The 21,539-nt window shown below is 34.9% G+C and overlaps 1 protein-coding gene across 1 annotated transcript in view; it reads left to right on the top strand.

The window, feature by feature from the left end:
- Positions 1 to 21,539, top strand: part of LOC149491136 (WD repeat-containing protein 47) — a 64,827-nt gene that overhangs the window by 14,067 nt on the left and 29,221 nt on the right. Inside the window, exon 5 of the mRNA XM_089702285.1 lies at positions 21,310 to 21,533. Within this exon, the coding sequence (XP_089558411.1) occupies positions 21,310 to 21,533 (224 nt within the window). The remainder of the gene's footprint in view (positions 1 to 21,309; positions 21,534 to 21,539) is intronic.

Raw genomic sequence — 21,539 nt, 5'->3', positions numbered from 1 at the left:
CTAATACCACCTTCACGTTGTTACTTTAATCAGAACGGATAAACTAGTTAGTTCTACAAGTTTCCGCCGCGCGATATACCTTTGTTTGAATTTATATCATTGAGCGTAGGATTGTTTTGTTAATAAGTGTCGTATAATTTTATGGCCGCCACTGCTTTAATGACAAATAGCATGTTGTCAACAACAGCAACATCGTTCGTTTTTCTATGAAGCCGTGGATGTGACCTTCGGCTGAACTTGAAAAAGCGCCCACACGCAACGTGTTATTATTAATATGTACTGTTTAGCTATTATTTACCTCCTTGTCACCTATATTTGCATACATCTACGGTATAATTGTAGGACACTTTGATAATCGTGGTCTCATTGCGCGCGCGCATGCCGCTGTGAGTCATCGGCAAGCGTTCTGCGCACAATGCCGTCCGCACAGTCCAGTCGCGTCGCGGCAAACTTAGAGGACATACATATTTCTTAATTTTCGCTTATGCGTTTACGAGATCGATTACGAAAAATTGTGATAATCGTATTTATTGAAACGTGAATGAAAAGAAAATTATCGCGAGGATTGATAAATATCAGTGAACATGACGGCAGTGAAAAAAGCTTTGGCGATGCGGCAGCTGGACTCGATGTTCGGGACCATGACTCTTGAGGGTGAGGGACGCCACTCTCCGTTGGTTAGCTCCACCAAAGAGCACGACCCTCATTGTGATGTGCACGGCCGGTGCAGCACTCCTTATAGGTCATCCCTTTACCTTCACAGTAGGGAATCCACACCCGGCTTACATCGGGATTGTATATCACCTACAAATGGTCTCATAATAAGGTCTGTATTAATTTTTTTATCGGTGAAAATGAATATGTTTATATTAGATTGTTTTTAATGCTGCTATATGGTGACAGGCGAAGGGGTTCAATCGGACTGACACCATCGCCAGCGAGGGAGCTCGAACATCCTTCGACGTTCCCCAGCACACTCAGGCGCGATCGGCACAGCCCCTCTCAGACCCCTCCCAGAAGGGACACGCCAAGTCCGACACAAAAATATAACTCAAAGAGACATTCCATGGGCTCATTTCCGAATCTCTCTCGATGTAATGTTGTAAATTACAACAGACGAGACTCTATCACAAGTAATAATATCAGAGACATGAAACGGGACTACGTAAGTTCCACCAGTTCGTTATCAAGAAAGAGTTCGATCGATACGAAAAAGTCGTCTACAGATTCATTAGACAATTGGCACATAAGCTGGGACGCCGATCGGTATCGTTCAGCATCTCCGTTGCTACACGACGACAGACTCTCATATGGGCATAATAAGGTAATTGTCTTATACAGCAAAACATTATACCCGCATCCGTTATTTCACACATACATCCTTTCTGTTTAAATTGATATACATATTATAAATAATGCAGCTCGACCCGCTTAGCTCAGAGCTAGTCGCTAAAATGAGGTTTCAACACAATCTAAATTTTAAAATGATACCAGGAATATCTAATATACCGTTGTTTGTCCTTTCATGTTGGGAATTGAGTTAAAAAAAGTAACACGTACGACTTTCATGTATTCTTGTTTAATTGGATTACGTGAACTATCCATAAGCATTATTAGTGCATTTGCAGTATTTTTTGTAGAGCTCCGTTATTTCGTCTACGAGCGTGAAAATTATTTACTATAAGATATTGCTGGTATGAATTTCGAATGTTGCACAAGTAACCGTTTATCTAATAATATCACGCGATTCGATATATTTTAGAAATTAGATATACATAATATGAGACAGGTAACACATTTCTACTCTATGGACATAGATTAATTTTCGCACAGTTTATTTCATCAATGCAATTATGTCATAATAGTAAATGTTTTTATTTTCACATAGCTATTGGAAGGGAAATATTGTAATGCTAATGGAATTCCGATAACATCGAAGTTGTCAGCCTGGTCTCTTTACATGGAGCGGTGGTTGGCGGGCCGCGCGACTTGGTCTGTCGCGACCTACACAGCCTTAAATGGACACGTAACTGACGACTGGCCATCGTCACGACTAAATAACGTCAATATTCAATATTTACACAATGTCTCGCGAACTGTTACCGTCTACATTCGAAATGCTCTAATCAAAAGTACAGTCCTTGAAGAATGGCGGTGGTTAATTGCATTTCAAACAATAAATCATTGGAAATCCCAATTTGAATAACATTTACATATACGAACGGGTAATGAAGATGCAATTAGAAAACATAATTCAAATTGATAGGAATAGATTTTAATTAGGTAGCTAACTATCGAACCTTTTGAAATCGGCGAAGCTTCGGGTGAATGGTAATGTTATTATGCTTTTAAAAGGGTTCGGTAAATGTCAAAGTGTATCTAACTTGGATTTCAAGATACCAAATTATTCCATTGAAAAGTTACATTTGGGGTTGCATTTTTTAGAGGACGCAATTTAATTTTTTTGATGTGTAGGGGGGTTCAGTGTGAAGCTATCACCAAGTTTGTGGGGTCGCCACCCTTGTCCCACGGCCGCCATCTTGAAAATTGCGGTTGATATGGTTTTTACGATATATCTCTTTAACTATTTATTTGATAAAAAAAATTGTTAACATTGTTTGTTGCAAATTAAATTCTCTACAACTTTGGTCCAGTAACTTTTTGTCGTAGAACTATAAATAAAAAAGTTATAAGCGAAAATGTTCAGAAATTAGAGTTATTTATATTTTTCAATAAAACTTTTTTTTATCATTTTACGAAGAAATGATATCAGACCATTATTGTAGATTGTTTTTTGAGGAACAACTTTTATATACAAAATTTTTTCATTAAGTAAATAGCTAAGATTTTACAGCGCTCCGAAGTGAGTACTATTTTTCAGTACTCTTAACTATACAGTATACATATATTATGTGTGTACTAATAATAATTTGTCATCAGTAATTGTTTTTAATATTTTTAATAATTAATAATTAATTTTGCAATATTATTAATAATTAATTATTGACTGAACTGACTTGAAGTCTGGAAGCGCGTTTTTTTTACGTCGAAAAGCAGGGCTGAAATGTTCTGCAGTGTGCTTCCATTGTTCTGGAGTCTGGGAAAAGAGCCAATAGCCATTATATGTATAGTTAGGAGTACTGAAAAATAGTACTCACTTCAGAGCGCTGTAAAACCTTAGCTATTGACGTAATGAAAAAATGTTGTATATAAAAGTTGTTCCTCGAAAAACAATCTACAAGAATGGTCTGATATCATTTCTTCGTAAAATGATAAAAAAAGTTTTATTGAAAAATATAAAAAGCTCTAATTTCTGAACGTTTTGGCTTATAACTTTTTTATTTATAGTTCTACGACAAAAAGTTACTGGACAAAAGTTGTAGAAAATTTAATTTGCAACAAATAATGCTAACAATTTTTTTTATCAGATAAATAGTTTAAGAGATATATCGTAAAAACCATTTCAACCGCTATTTTCAAGATGGCGGCCGTGGGACAAGGGTGGCAACCCCACAAACTTGGTTTTAGCTACTCACTGACCCCCCCTACACATCAAAAACATAAAATTGCGTCCTCTAAAAAATGCAAGGTTAGGCCTAAAAAATGTAACATTTCAATGGAGTAAATGGATTTTGAATTGAACGGAGTCGTATGTTTTGATTCTATTGACATCGGAAATCGAGAAATAACTAGTATTATAATGTTGAAATGATGATAAATTAAGTTACGTTGTATAGTTTTTGTCTACAAAAATAGCCAAAATGTGTTTATTACATTTTACATTTAAATCAAACCAAAATGCGTATCGTACGGGGATTACTCGTATTAATACCATTAATAAAATATTATACAATAATTAAACAAATAACATGCAGAATTCCAATTACAAAGTTATCGGCTTCTATTAAAAATACGTCTTTTATCTTTATTGTATCGATGATTTCATATAATTTTCATTCAATACATTATTTTAGTATTACAAAGTTGACGTTAAATTCTAAATATACCTCAATGCTATCATACTTTTAGTCGGGTCAAATAATATTTACAGATTTTAAGTATGTTTCTTAAGCAATTTATCTAATTAATGTCTAAATGATCATATAGAATAATAAATGCATGTTCGGGAATGTAACATTTAGAATATATCATGTAGGTACATATAAGTGAAATTAAATCTCATAAATACCTATTAAAAATTTAAATATCAGTACTATACTATATTATTAATACAGATTCAAATTGGGGATCAAGTTTTGAATACAAAAGTATGATAAAGTCAATATTAGATGCGTGTTTGCCGTCGTCTCTCTATTATGGCAATAGATTTGCTTTCTACCACACAAGACGAACCTACATATCAGTAGCTAAATTCTGTTTGGTTTTGCATCTCGCACCTTCGTGTCCAATATGTAAAACTAAGAATTTGTCAAACTTAGAAATCTTTATCAAGATGTGGGTATATCTAATTAACTGTTTGTTTAAATGATTTATGCAAAGTTACAATTAGTTTCAATCTAATCGTTATTACACGCAGTTAATAAGTTACCATCCTTCATACGATGTATCGTGTTACCTATACTAGAGCATTCTGTCACAGTCTAGTTGTTAATTAATGACATTTATTACGAACACATTACATATACCCGCGTATGATATCCCGAGAACATTATATTATATTACACTGATAAATGATACAATTAATATAACGCTCGATGGAAACGCAGTTGTTTTGGTGTAGTGGCAAGGTCATGGGCATTTTGAGGACATAATCACAGACAAACGAATACTCGAAATGTATAATTTAAAACGTATGGGGACGTGGGCTATTATTTATCTCTTGTTTTTTAGATGTAACTGTTTTGATACGTTTAATAAATCGGTGAACAAAACTTTGGGTTTATACTTTTTGGATATCAACCGTATGTCGAAAGAAAAACGTTTATAAATACACTAGCGACCCGCCCCGGCTTCGCACGGGTGCAATGCTGATACTAAATACACTACAGAAAAACTGTGAACGTTGTACATAATATTATATAAAAACATAGCGTCCCGCTCCGGCTTCGCACGGGTATAAAATAGATATTAGATAGCCGGGCGGCCGGCCTGTAGCGCTGCAAACGCTACGTCCCGCAATTTTTAAATCTGTAATATCTTCGAAAATATTCACTTAAATCATACGGTGTAAAGGGCCATATAGATCTATATTAAATGAACAATGTATTCAAGGTATTTAATTGGTTAAGGATTAATGCTGTATTGGTTAAAATCGCATCGAAAATTAGCTATTATTTGTCGTAAAAAGTAAATGACAAAAAAAAGTTATTGTGGGTTATCCATAAGAGATAGACATATACCATCGCGGATTTTTCTGTAGACCTTTTCAATGTGTATAATACTTAGTACATTATTTTCATAAAACTCGTAGGGTTCAGCCTGCGTTTGCAATTTAATCGGAAAAAATGTAATTTTTTACGACATCACATTAGAAACCTCAAAAATAACAGTACTTCTCCACTATTTAATGGATGTTATTATACATATAAACCTTCCTCTTGAATCACTCTATCTATTAAAAAAAACCGCATCAAAATCCGTTGCGTAGTTTCAAAGATTTAAGCGTACAAAGGGACATAGGGACAGGGAAAGCGACTTTGTTTTATACATTACTAGCGACCCGCCCCGGCTTCGCACGGGTGCAGATCTGATACTAAATACACTACAGAAAAACTGTGAACGTTGTATATAAAAACATAGCGGCCCGCTCCGGCTTCGCACGGGCATAAAATATATAGCCGGGCGGCCGGCCGGTACCGCCGCAAACGCTACGGCCCGCAATTTTTAAATCTGTAATATCTTCGAAAATATTCACTTAAATCATACGGTGTAAAGGGCCATATAGATCTATATTAAATGAACAATGTATTCAAGGTATTTAATTGGTTAAGGATTAATGCTGTATTGGTTAAAATCGCATCGAAAATTAGCCATTATTTGTCGTAAAAAGTAAATGACAAAAAAAACTTATTGTGGGTTATCCATAAGAGATAGACACATACCATCGCGGACTTTTCTGTAGACCTTTTCAATGTGTATAATACTTAGTACATTATTTTGATAAAACTCGTAGGGTTCAGCCTGCGTTTGCAATGTAAGCGGAAAAAATGTAATTTTTTACGACATCACATTAGAAACCTCAAAAATAACAGTACTTCTCCACTATTTAATGGATGTTATTATACATATAAACCTTCCTCTTGAATCACTCTATCTATTAAAAAAAACCGCATCAAAATCCGTTGCGTAGTTTCAAAGATTTAAGCGTACAAAGGGACATAGGGACATAGGGACAGGGAAAGCGACTTTGTTTTATACTATGTAGTGATGCGTAATTATATTGTTACGATGAAATTCGAGTAATATTTATAAACTATACGTGTAATATTGGGTTGGAGATGATATTTTGTCCTCTATGCGCCTATATAAATTTACTGTTTAACCCGTGTCTTCTAGTTGACTCAAGTTGTTGAGTAAATTGATCGGGAATTGGTTTTAGTGCCTTTAATTATTGAGTTTGTAATTATTGTATTGCGCTTCTACATCGTGGGACACAGGAACGTAATAAAGATTGAATGTTTTTTGTATTGTTAGTCTCTTTGATTGTAGTACCTACCTACCTAGGTACTATCATGAACTAAATTATTGAAATAGTCGGAAATGAGTAGCATCGGAAGAAAATTTCTTCATAGTGTGATAATCTTGTTTTTAAAATTTATTTTATTGCTTTGTTTATGTTTGATATTTTGAAAATAAATCTTTCTATGAATTTTTATGATTTTACTGGGGGATAACGTTTGCTCATACTTCTGCATTTTCGACAACCAACTTTAGTAAGTGTATTGTGGAATATGGACACGTTTTATTAAAAAAAATCCTTATAATTTCCTTTTTTATCTACTATATAAAAATAAGTCGGGTTTTCCCTCCTGACGCTATAACTACAGAATGCACGAACCGATTTCCACGGTTTTGCATTCGTTGGAAAGGTCTCGGGCTCCGTGAGGTTTATAGCAAAGAAAAGGTGTCTCTGGTGGCGAAACGGAGTTCGCCCGGTTTGCTAGTAATTTTATAAAAGTCGCGTTTTAGTGCACTTAATACTCAATGATCCGGATTTTAATTCGATTTTTGTTTATTTAATGGACGGAAATTAGTTTCGAAACATAGTGTTACGACACAGCTGATTGATTAAAACGCGATAGCAATAATGAATAGGCCATAGATAAACTGTGTCAAAAATAATTCCTTACCGATGCGTCAATGTTTGATCTCGAGGTACGTTACATGGAGTTTTTTTTACTCGTGACTCACTATTGTTATGGAGTGAGGTAAGTATTCAAATTTGTTATGGTTTTATATCAAATAATGATGTATAGTATTATGTCGCTTGTGTCACTCTATACGCATTTAACGCGACACCTCTAAACCCGTTTTAATTTTAATATTTATACAAAACCCATTAGTGTTCTATATATTAAACGTTCAAAATTAATTTTATAGCCTAATAATTGTAGAAACTTCCTCGAATTCCATTTAAGTATAACATATGACTTGTGTAATAAAAATCCTATTACAGTTTAAAATTCATTTAATGATAATTTGAAGTAATAAATATTTATATACCAACATTTCATGTTACATAAACAGTAGAATGCAGATTTTCAATAATACAGTTATGTGGTTTATTGTGCAACTGTATTAATCTATTGAATTCTAAAAATTTTATCATAGGCCATAGCTGTAGGTAGGTATAACGAGTTTATAATAAATTGTATAATTTTGTTAGCAATGCCTAGCTTACCTTATGTTTCATAATTTATTACAAGCAAACGCTTATTGCATTTAATTAATTTATATTAATTTTATTGAAGCAAAAGTTTATTCAAATTACCTATGTTAGAGATTTTTTCCCATATAGAGATTTGTAAACACGAACAATTAATCAAAACGATGGTAAACCATTTCCTTGTATAACCTCGAGAAGGATAAATTTGTATTGTTTCGTTTTAGCTTGATTACGCACACAAATGTCGTAAATTAAACGAAACACGGAAACGCATGATACTTTCAGACCTTTAAGTTAATTTATTCTAATACGCTATATATGTAGGCTTTGCGTAATAGTACAGCGAGACATGAGACAAATAAAAAATATCTTGTCATAATACTGTATAAAAATTTTAATAATATTATGAGATGTCCACACCTTAGTGCAATACGATACGTAACATACTTAATGCATTCATTATTCACTTGAAATGATATCTTGAAGTCATTCACTAATAATAACAAATGAATGGCGGTTTTATTCTGGAAACTGCTTCTTCAATAATTATCCTTCGTTCGTCCTTGTCATTACGTATGTACTAGTTGAAGTAATTATTGATTCATTTTTCCCGCGTAGGCTGCCTTTGTTTATGATGAGTTTCATCTGACATAAACTTGTTTATTATGGGAACTATATATGGTGGAGCCTTGGGTTCCTCCGTTACGTATAAGGAGACTAATTATAATATATTTTCCAGCATTATTTCAAGACGCGCGTGGGTGACCCAATATTTCGTGATTTATCACATTTTTTCTGCATAAAGTTGATTATCCGGTATAATAATGTGGCAGGCGAATTGATATGCTAGTACCTACGACTAAACGATTTAAAAGTCACTGAACCTGCAAGTGAGATTAGTTTTTGAGTGATATTTGAATAAACATATACGTATATTGTATTTGATTGGAGTGAGAGGAATCTGCGCCTTAACCTCCTCCTAACTTGTAACTACCTTTGAATGAGCAATGTTCTAATTCAAGAAATAACTTTTTCCATTTGCGCTATCGCTAATTAGGGGGATTCGTTCATCTTCTCATTACATAAATAATAACAAAATAGTGTCAGTTGACGGGTTCAAAGCGATCTGGCGTAAGAAAGAAGCGAAAGTTGTACGTGAGCGTGACGACGGACGAATCAAACGTTGTTTCGAAAAACTGTGATTTGATTTGAATTGATCCGTACAAATTAACTGCGTGCACGCAGCTAATTTGCGTTTTAAATGTTTGTTACGTAAATATGATTGTGGTGGGATTGTACTTATGTATCTAAGATAATTCAATTAAAAGCATTTCGGTTATTTTAACTGGAAGTTTTTTTCCATTATTAAAATATTTTATGTCTGCTTGGTAATTTCTATATCTTTTATGGAAACCAGTCGATAAACCGCTTATCCTTTGTTTTTTCGTCATTAACTTAAAAGCTAACGTAATTTTTAGTTTCTGTAGGAATAACTAATAAACGAATAGTATGCGCATGCGCAGCCTAAGAGCCATACGCTCAAGTTGACCACCCCTTTCACTTGTATTCGCATTCTACGGATTGAGCGGAACACTAATGCGCCTTTCTCTATCCCTGTCTCTGTCGAACCCGCGGCACACAAACTGCAACGCTAGTAGTGGGCTCGGCGTGCTCCGCTCGCAGCCACAACAACAGTAGCGTAGTTTCCACAGCAACATCCGCACGGAACCGCTATTAGCGCGCTCAGATGCTCTATCGCGATCGAAATGAAGTCAAAACCGCCACAATATATGGACGCGCCGCCGTTCAGGCCCTGGCCGCTAACGCGACAAGTGCAACCCAATTTTTATTTTCGCCCACCGGATCCGATGGAGGCGCGCAATTTTAAAACCTCCTCGTCGAAGGGGTCCACATACTCAGACTTTTCCGCCATGAGTGCGTACAGTAATAAATCGCGTGATTATTATTTCTTATCGCCAAGCTACCGATCGGCAGGTGCGCCGACCCCAAACTCTGCGGATTTGTACCTCAACAGGGAAAGACCCCGTCAGCTACGCAATCCCAAGGCTGCGTCTCCGGCTTGCCCGTGCAGTCGCTCCCGCTCTTTAGAAGACGTTCGGACCGATGTTGTCACAGAGTGGGAAGATGACGACGAAAATGGCAATCGCATCGTTGCCCCAGCGACGAAATTCAGTCGAAGCGCATACAAGGCGAATGCAACCTTTCAGAAGCAAAGTTTTCTGACTCGTCACTCTATGGAAAACCTCTCGGAAAAGTCTCCACAAGTGCTGCCACCCAAACGCATCTCTGGCTTTCAGGTAATTGCACGACTTTCTACCGAGACAACGGAATCATTGTGAGATGACTTATTTCAACAATTTCATTTCTTTCTGTATACATACAAGGTACTAGTTTATCTTTAATGTGACCATAATACGTATGTGTGCTACTTGTGAATGTATTTACGCGCACTTTCTAAGATCCTACGTTTATATGGTTATCTTATTAGCGCTGAGCGAAGTGAAGATGTTCTTAATAACTGCGCAGCTATGGCATAAATATTAACTTTTTAATGGTGATGGTGATTTACTTGTGAAGTTACAGTGCCGCTATGGGTATGGGTAGGAAGTGATGGAGCTGTTAAGACCCGTTCAGCTCCGGTGAACTGCAACACCATCCTGTGCGCGCATTGTAACGGATGTTCGATATGTACGCTTTATTTTACATTTTATAAATAACAAAGTACGCAATACACATTGTTGTACCGCGTGTCATATCCATTTCATGTGGAGGTTTTTGGTAATACGACATGTTTTGACCTTTTGTATTACCTCATTTTTGCAATGCGAATGTGAATTCTATTGTACTTTCTATATTGTTTCATAGATTAAGTTTTCGGTTAATGTTGTAACATGATGTAATAGCACTATACAGCGTGTTAAAACTGTTATTTTGTTTTCTCGACTACACGAAAAAGACACCGACATACCAATTTTTTCGTAAACGTACGAAATCGTATTACGTAATACTTAAACGGATAATGTGTTATCGAAATTATGTTTTCTATTGGACATCGGTCGAAATGAAAGTGCTTTTGCATAACGTTCGAAATCGCTGTCATAATTTCGGCTTTGTATGCAAAATCTAATCTAACCTCATCGTTGAATGTGCCGTGACTCGACATTTTTATGCGACCAACGTTTTTTGTGATAATAAGTATAATCTGGCCATATAATTCCAATTTAATAGCATGTATTTGCGTAATCGCGTCATCGTCAATACTTATTAAGTGGTCTTTTTGTAAGCCCCTACTTCGACGTATCATTTGGAAATTTTTGCGATAAATATAGTCTAGTAAATTTGTTTATTAGTACTTTAGTGTGATGGTTAGAAGTACGAAAATACGGATTCGAATAAATCATTGTCTTATTCAGATTATGGTAATAATACCTATGCTTATCTATTCGTGGCGTGTATAACATGATGCGCTTCATTGCGTTTTTGCTTCGCCAGCTGGATAGCATCATGTTTGAGAAAAAAGATTGCAGGGTTGAACTGTTTAACACGCTGCTTGCCCTTGTAATATTTTCCATATTTTAACATACCAATGTAGGTCTTACGAGCTGAAGTATCCCTTTATGGTTGTGAACATCTTGATTCCATATACGACGATCAAGAAGCACTTAATAAGGTTTTGGGGAAAATGAAAATGAATAAAAGAACGACAGAAGCTTGGCTATAAGATATGATGCTATACTTTTGTATTACCAATCTCATTCAATTAAATGTTATCAAGCTCTTTTTCTCTGTCAATTGAGTATTTGAATTAAATTTTTTTTTGTGATAAATGGAAAGATTATATATTAGTTTTATAACAAAACTGTTTTTATTTTTATTTTTTTTGCAATAATTCAAAAGTTATTTCAAAATAAAAATTAGTCTTTGAATCCAGTACCGAAGACACGCCGACAACTCCCGAAGCGTCACCCGAGCGCGTGTTACGTCATAATGTTAGTTTTCACTCATTGCAGTTGATAGAAAATTAAATATAGTTTGAAAAACTAAACAGGATAAAAAGATAGATTCATGAAATTATTGTATTGTTACCGGGTTTTTATAAGTATACAAAATTTAAATTAAATCCGTCGGTTTATAGTGGGTCTAAATCGAATCGAAAGGAGAATTGGTTACATACAAACATATGTTTTAAGCTGATCCTGGCGATCCTTATCAAGATAAATTTATGATATTATTGTATTGTCATCGGATCTTGATAAGTGTTCAAAATTTGAACAAAATCCGTCGGTTTTAAATGGGTCACAATCGAGTCGAAACTTCGAAAGGAGTCGGTTACATACAAACATACAGGTGAAGCTAATAAAAGCGGGTTAATAATAAATACAGTGTTTTGATATATTTAATTTTGTTGTCATTATTAAATTACATATTAATTATATTAATTGTTAATTATATTATTTAAATTTATATTAAAAATGGCGAACCTCAAAAGTTATTGTTTTGTACCATTATGTACGAATACTACAAAGGCAACTCCTGACAAAAATCGGTGATCATAAATATATCAACATCAAGAATATTATTCGTAACTAACTAATTCGGAACCAACTAACAAATCGTATGTAAACGCTATGTACTGCAGTTAATAATAGCTATAACATTATGACGTCGCAACTGTGGTGACCAGTCATGGCGCGTTTTTAGTCACGTGATTCTAACTTAAATTTCATCAATTTTTAATTGCTTATAATTAACGGAAAAATTTTTTTTGTAAGTTATTTGCATTTAATATCAATATTATTAATAATAAAGTTTCAAAATACATAAAAAAATCAATAATTTTTTTTTATTCAAATACTCAATTATGTTATTGACGTATGCTTCATTTATATAATGTCATTCTTAGTAAGTGTTGCATCTTTCGAACTTTCGGCTTTCAACTTTCAGCGTATGGATTAGGGATTTTACCTCAATAGAAACAAAAGTTTTATTTTGTACATTTTAAAACATAAATACAAAGATAATTAATCGCGTATGCATTGTATCAAAAACGTGCCTTCCTCTTAAAGATTTCTAAATGGTGTTACTGTTAATGAGCTTTCCGCTTTAAATGTTATAATTGCAGGCTACAAGGTCTTCGATTGATAATTTTTCTAACGTTTCCTTCGTATATCTGCAATTAGACTGATATTGTAGAATATTTAAATTCGAATGGCAAATGTAGCACGCGAGAAGATATTAAAAAGGAAAATGTATTCAAAATAAAGATAAAAGAAAAGCCCATGTTTACGAATCCTTAAAGAGCGAATAACTGTATCCGATCAAAGGGTGACAGAGACCCCGCCTACGTGGATTAGTCACTTATCAAAAAAGGCGTTTGTGCCACAAGTCGATGGCTTCCAAAATCAAAGCGTCGAACTTTTATTGCATCGCTGATATTAGTTAGTCACAGATATATAAAGATTGCCGTAAAGGTATTTGGAAACGAGTAGCACATTAATGCAGCTGGAAGTAGAACCGGTTTTTGGTGAAAATTTGTTTTAGCTTTACACATTTAAATCACTTGGCGGACAAGTTTTCTAACTAAATATATAAAATATATCTTTTATTCAAACAAAACGAAGTGACACGCTAGTATATTTTAATAAAAGGGAAATAACTAATATCGGTTTGTGTTATCTCTCGAGCTCATTCGCTTTCACTTAACATATTGTGTATAAATACTAAATATCCACTCAAATTTGTTTTACTGCTGAAACAAAAACTCATTTCGTTAACTAAACTGGGTGCTCATATACCGCAACGTATTAAGAAGAAATGTAAAGAAAATCAATTCATCTTATTTGCTAATGTCGACTTTTATTTACTGTGCTTCTAATGCAAACGACTCGCATAGAACAAAATTAAAAATTCTGTTTGAAGAGCAAGTAAAAGCAGAGCTAAGATCAAAGGGTTAGCTTGCTGAAACAAATTAAAGTCCCTTACGTGAATATAAATAACGTACGATATGATTTTATGAATATTCTTTGTATATTTCAAGTGTCGTTAGATATAAAGGATATTATTTTATACAATTTTTCTAACATCGTATTTAAGGGAATATTATAGAGTCAAATGTCGACCACCACAAAGAAAAAGGAATGCGATTTCTTTTACCTCAAAATTATTAACGCGATATCGTGTTACGTTAATTCTGTGTAAATAACCAAAACACTGCTGTTATCGGTCAGAAACCGCATATTAATAAACCTTATGACGGCGATAATTTAGGCCAAATGCATATAGTGTGTTTATAAAACATGTTTACATCGCAATTGCGACCAAAGTGGAATATGAGTATAACTTCAAAGTCGACTGATTTTTTTCGCAAACATAATACATAATTATTTACTATTTACCTGGTTATCTTTTCGCTATAATTGGGGAGCTCTTATCTAATTCAAATATTTGTACACATTATTTTATTTTGTAAAATATTATCTTGTCTTGCGTATTTTATGAACAATAACATTAACGTTGGTTTTCATGCCATGATAAGTCATCAGACTTTTAACTGCTATTGTTGATCGACTCGGTCCGTGCACTATAACAAAAAGCGTGATACGTCAAATTATGTATTCAAGTTTATGCTCCGTGGGCTTAGAGAGAGCGGTAAGCGATGGCAGTGGGTACTCGTGCTTGGTTTAAAACGATATAATTTTGCTTTCATTTATCTAGGTTTTACTGCGTCAGCCTTTCACAGATAATGCAAACAACATCTCCATTTAAATTGCTAATCGACGCTTAAACTTTTCTGCATAGATTGTAACTGAGTTATTTTAAACCAGTGATAGACCGAAGAAAGTGTGCGAATGATTGAACAATAGTTGATGTAAAAGAAAAACTTCAATGCCATAAACAAAAGCAAGTTATGACATACCAAGAATATAGGACAATGTGTAGCGTGTTAGTTAGTTAAATTCCCTTCTGACGTTTTTTCATAGGTCGGATCACAGATCATTGTCGGATTGTGTTGGCAAGGTCCAAAAAATTATAAGAGCCTTCTTTTGAAGAATACTCATATAAACATTTGCGGAGAAAGTTACGATAAAATATTCTAAAAATATCGTATCAAAATATTCCTACGTTTAAAAACCCAGATTGAAAAACATTTATTAGTACTTATTTTTAATCTTCTTTGTCGTACTTCAGAGCGTCTTTTTCTACAGTATAAACAACGCTTCAGTGCCTATTTATCCGAGTGTTGTTAAAGCTCTTGCACATGACCAGTATCCCGCGGAAGGGATTTGAATTGTTTAATATTCGCTATGCAATGATTGTATTTTGTAAACAAATTAAATAAACTACTATTTACGTATTTGCACAAAATCCTTTGCATGAATTATACATATTAGACTACAGGCCCGTGTTGAAAAAATTATGGGTCATTTGACCCACCAGGTGACCTATCTAGAATGATATAAGAGCATAAAATAATAAGATTCAGCACTATGACGTCACTTGTAAGCTGTCCACCTGAGTGCAGATGAGAATTCGAAAGTTGAGGTAGAGATTTTCTCCCCTTGTCTCCATGATTTTTGTACGGCGTTGCGGAATAATTGATTAAAAGTAGTATAGAAATAGTATGACACAGATGCCGTACAAAAATGGTGGTCCACAAAGTTGGAATTTATTTTTATTTTTCGACAGTTGCCGGGGTAAATTTGGTCATTTGATTTTGTACGGCATCTGTGTCATACTATTTCTATACTACTTTTAATCAATTATTCCGCAACGCCGTACAAAAATCATGGAGACAAGGGGAGAAAATCTCTACCTCAACTTTCGAATTCTCATCTGCACTCAGGTGGACAGCTTACAAGTGACGTCATAGTGCTGAATCTTATTATTTTATGCTCTTATATCATTCTAGATAGGTCACCTGGTGGGTCAAATGACCCATAATTTTTTCAACACGGGCCTGTAGTCTATATTGTAAGCGCACGTACCGTTGATTTTAGAAACACAGATAAACATTTTAATCATGTAGAAATCATTCTGACTTAAGTTACTTAAATAAAATCATGTAGAAATACGACTTAATCGTAACCTAGGGTGAAATCAATCTACAATAATATTATAAAGAGGAAAACTTTGTTTGTTTGATTGTAATGAATAGGCTCATAAACTACTGGACCGATTTTAAAAATTCTTTCACCATTCGAAAGCTACATTATCGACGAGTAATATAGACTATATATCATCATGCTAAGACCAAGAGGAGCGGAGTAATGTGGGTGAAACCGCGCGGCACAGCTAGTCATTCATAAAGTTACAGAAAGATATAAAATCTATTTATAGGAATAATGTCTACTTATATTCTGATATCGCTCTAATTGATGGGAATCTAGCTCAAGGTCTGTGCTTAGTTAATTTATTATCACTGTTAATCAAAGCCCATTCAATCAAATTATATAATTAATAGGTAAACACTGTGTTACGTTTATGTTATAAAGCATAGAGATATAATGTTCTGAATAGTAATGAATCACTTTATGCTACTTGTCTGTCTATTTGTATGAAATAGTAATGATTTTAGTTAATTAAGGCGTTACCCGGCAATTTCGACTATGTTCAACCTCTATGAAGTCTGGTACAACATAAAGCACAATACCGAAAAAAATATATATAATAGGATGGTCTTTGATCTTTAATTGCTCGCGAGGATTTTTTTCCAAAGTTAATAGATTTCTAGAAAAAAAATGTGCCGTGGTCATCGATTTTTCCGCAAATACTCTATAAACTTCGTAACCTGCTGACTTAGAACTCTGAAAATTTTATGTTTAATAAATTATCAGTTACACAACAGTCCCTAACGAGGATTTTTTGTTTCACTGATTGGTATCTTTTTAAATACAAAATGCGAGGAAAAAAGAAGGTTCAGCGGGAGAGGTTTGAGATCCGTCAAGTATGGTCATAGACTACAAGCCCGCATAGGACAAAAATATGGGTCAAATGAACCACCAGGGGACATATCTAGAACGATAGCAGAGCAAAAAATAATAAGATTCATCACTATGCCGTCACTTGTAAGCTGTCCAACTGAGTGCAGATGAGAATTGAAAAGTACAGGTAGACTCGGTAAATTTTGGTCATATATTTTTGTACGGCATTCTTAACCATCGATAGATCCATTAAAAATAATAAGAAACCGCTCAGTGCCGTACAAAAATGGTGGTCCACCAAGTCGGAATTTTTATTTAATTTCCGAGAGTTACCGGGGGTAAATTTGGTCATTTGACCATGTACGGCATCTGTGTCATACTATTGCTATACTGCTTTTAATCCATTATTCCGCAACGCCGTACAAAAATCATGGGGACAAGGGGAAAAAATCGAGAGTTGTAATCCCCTCTCTTTCCCCACTCCAGGGGGTCAAAAGTGACGGCATAGTGATGAATCTTATTATTTTTTGCTCTGCTATCGTTCTAGATATGTCCCCTGGTGGTTCATTTGACCCATATTTTTGTCCTATGCGGGCTTGTAGTCTATCAAGGTTATTAGCGCATGTATAAGCCTTAACACATATAATATCTTCTAGTTCACGTTAGTATTATGTTAGGTCGTACTTAAAATTGTATCGAATAGTTACGTGCTGTTCCACGAAAAATGGTTACTAAAAAATTCTCGGAATAATATATTTTTGCCCATCGAAGAATAACTTTGCAATAAATAATGTTGTAAGTTCAAAATACTGATTGGTTTATACTAATTAACTGATTAGGTCATGACCACATACTATCATGGATTGACGTGTGTTCAAATTAATGAAACAATTATTTCTATGTCGATCAAGTCCTTTTTGGTGACTTGTTTGTCGGTAAATAATGTTATAGATTGTTACACCCACATACTTTTGATGCTTTTGATATACAAGTGCTTCGTGGTAAGATCATGTGTCACAGAGAAATGTCAGATTCGTTTGTTTTCCATTGCATCATCGCACTGTTGAATTTATTTCGACATGACGCTCTTAGCGGGTGATCTAATTGAACTCTTTTGTTAAAATCTATATAGATCTATAGATAGTCGAGAAATTGTTGATATTAGTATGATGTTATAATTTGATACTATATATTGAAATGTAACGAACATTAATCCTATTCCAATGCCTTATTTTGTATCTTTAAAATTAAACAATTTAAGAAAGTTGAAACTATGAATGAAAAAAAAAAAAAAAAGTTGAAACTATGTATGTGTTACGGCTAAAGGTAGGTGAGAACATAAACTTAAGATTAGCCGGCTAAACTTAGGTTTATTTTCGACGAGGTGTTAATGTTAGTTTGTTCTATCTTTAGCCGGCTAAACTTAAGTGTAACCGCAGGCCCGTGGCTAAAAATGTCGGGGTGGGTAGATTTGGTTACTATAATACATGTAAGGAACAGGGCGAGTGTTTTCTGGCACTTCGCCGGCTGCTGCCGCAGCACGCTCGCTGCGCTCGCTCGGCTCGTGCGGGTCTTAAGAGTTCTAACCTAACCTAACCTAGCCACCAGCTTTCTGCCCTGAGTCGGGGTGGGTAGATTTGGTTACTATAATACATGTAAGGAACAGGGCGAGTGTTTTCTGGCACTGTGCGGGCCCCTCAAGCCCTCCACCGGCCCGGCGCTAACCAAATCTACCCACCCCGACATTTTTAGCCACGGGCCTGTGGTTACACTTAAGTTTAGCCGGCTAAAGATAGAACAAACTAACATTAACACCTCGTCGAAAATAAACCTAAGTTTAGCCGGCTAATCTTAAGTTTATGTTCTCACCTACCTTTAGCCGTGACATATATATTGCACGCCTCATAAGCGAAGCGTTGAGGTGGGTACTACTGTCACTTCGCGCAAAACATCTGATTTTTCAAACTTAAAATGTCTTTATGTATCATACATTGCACTTGTAAGATAATACATACACACACATATTAAGAAAAAACACTATTTTTAACGTTCATGATATTTTTGATGTCATTTTTGTTATTTAAACTAGTTAAAAAACAGTTTAAAAAAGTTCTGTCTTGGACGTCCGTGTGTCTGTATGTGCGGATCCTTTTTCTTGTTAACACGATAGCGACCGAAATACTTTACTAATCGAGTCTTTTTTTTTCTCTTACGCTTGAGTATGCTCAGGAATAGAACCCTTTCATTTTTCAGGGTCTGATTCGATGTGGTTTAATTGTTATTAAATAAACAAAAATAATAATTAATAAATATTTATTAAAAAAAATTATGAGGCGTGCACTTTTGGATTTTCCAAATTATTTTACAAATATAATAGACATAATAATATGTAAACTTACTCACACACAACATAATAAATGTTTTAAAAATAATCATTTTTAATACAAATAATACATCGTTATATTTTATATGCATTAGCCCGTATTCGACTGTTATATTCTATTACATTAGCTGCAGTGTGTATATTGTTTATTCTTGCATTGTTGGACAATTGAGTTATGCAACTTAGTTCGGAACATAGCGTATACATATAATGAGTTGCTTTAGACGTATTTGTGTGAGCTCTCAATCTCCATCACATCTGGGTCAGCACTTTGCTGTCATTACAATGCGATTTCTCGAAAAGCGTACTAAGCTTAATCAAACCATGCCGCTACATAACATCATTATAAAAGGGGTGTAGGGCTTTGTCAAAGGATTTGTCTAGGCTGATTACATTTTCTTAGTTTACTCGCTTATAGTTTAGCGACACTGTTTAGTGTTTACGTCGTGACGACTTAATTGTTGGAAATTTTTATTTTTTTATGAGATAGGTACTAGCCGTTCGTTTTCCAGTATAAACAAATGCTTATGTCACTCAAAAATAACGTCGCATTCTATTGGTAACTATTATTTAAATAGGTTTAGTAGATTCAGATATTACCGCTACAACGTCATAAACTCACCAATTCACAAACTTATCCTCTTTACAATATTATTATAGAATATAGCACGCTTATAATATGAGTAGGTATAGCATATTAGTAAGGCATGTTTAGACAAAAACAAACTAGCACAGAATAAACAAGTTGTATGGATGGTTGGGTTGATCCACAGATATTGTGGATTAAAATCAGCTATCGGGTTGTTGGTTTTACAAACTCGTTAGCGCTATTGTATACAGTTTAAGCAAAGCCCTAGTTTGTGTTTTCTCATCGGAATGGTATGAGTTGGCTAAAAGTAAAGGAATTATTTGACTCGCGAATAAGGGTGCACTCACACACATCAGTCACCGTCACGGCACCGATGACTGATCGGTGACGGTTTGTGTACGTATCCACAAACACCAGTCACCGTCATGTTGTCCGTCAGTCACGTCGCCGGTTTGACTGAATCATTGAACACATACATCAGGTTAGTCAGTGATTAGACGTGTGTCACGCTAGAGAACATGTAGCAATTATTGACGGTAGCACGACGCTGACTGAACTGAGACGTGACGGCACCGGGTGAGTGGGGATAAAAGTATGATACATGTATGGAAAGATTATTTGACGTGCCTGACCGGTGACGTCACTGATAGATTTCGTGCCGGCGACTGTCGTGTGGGAACAGAGTCATACTAGAACTATTGATACATATTTTTTTTTAATCCTGTCCGGTGACGTGCCGTGACGGTGACTGATGTGTGTGAGTGCACCCTAAATCGTTTGAGGTTTTGTTGAACTAGATGGAATTCTGAACATTATAAATAATACTTAGGTTTGCTAGACTTACTATTCAAGTAATAAATGACTGACTATATTGTAAAACTGTTTTGTTTGTTTTATTTTAATAAATACTTTTATATATAGGGTTGTTAACAAGTTATAACAAGAGGTAGATCAAATTTAAGACAATATTACATAGACAATATTTTTTTTACTATGAACCATATTTCATATTCTCTTTACGAGCTGATACTAAAAATATCACTACTGATGTTTTAACGGTTTTTATTCTCTAAAGGTTACCGGAAGGAACATATATTTGTTCGTGCTAAGAATACATACTGTGTACTAACAATTGACAGAAGTCCTTATCAGATATTTCTCATGGTACAAAGGCTGTTGAACTTCAGAAGTATGAATAGACTGATGATGTTTTTCACACTTTCACTCCAAATAATTAATGAAATAGACGTTTTCGAATTGCGATCATAGATGCATTAACTTATATTGTAATCAGAATTTTTTCGTAAGACATGTATAAGCATTTTTCTCACGTTTACAGATCCAAACAGAATTTAAGATTTTTGAAAAATATCGCTTCTCTGTCTTCGACATAACACGCTCTTTCTGACTATTGAATTTGCAACGGGCGGGCTTATCCAATAGATTGGGGGAGTAATTAAATTAGCTCTATAATAATGAACAGATTCATCTCTATATTATCCTCATAACTTTATTCAGTTCCTTTTTACAATTATTATGTATTGTTCAGGCGCAAAACCGGAATGGCAGTCATCAATCGATACCGATGTCCACACCAAGCGCGGCAGTGGCGGAGATCAACGGCTCCAGGCCGACCTTCAAACCGGTGACTGTACTAGAAGACCTGCAGGCGGTCCGCTGTGCGGAGTTCCATCCCAATGGGAAGCTGTACGCAGTCGGCTCGAACACGAAGACGCTCAGGATATGCACGTACCCCAAGATTGACGATGTCAAGTAAGT

This window comes from Colias philodice, chromosome 1 (genome assembly GCF_061535455.1).
Source record: "Colias philodice isolate Cphi_HAF_F1 chromosome 1, ilColPhil1 Martin Lab GWU primary, whole genome shotgun sequence".
Classification (NCBI taxonomy): domain Eukaryota; kingdom Metazoa; phylum Arthropoda; class Insecta; order Lepidoptera; family Pieridae; genus Colias; species Colias philodice.
This window is presented reverse-complemented; position numbering and strand designations above follow the sequence as displayed.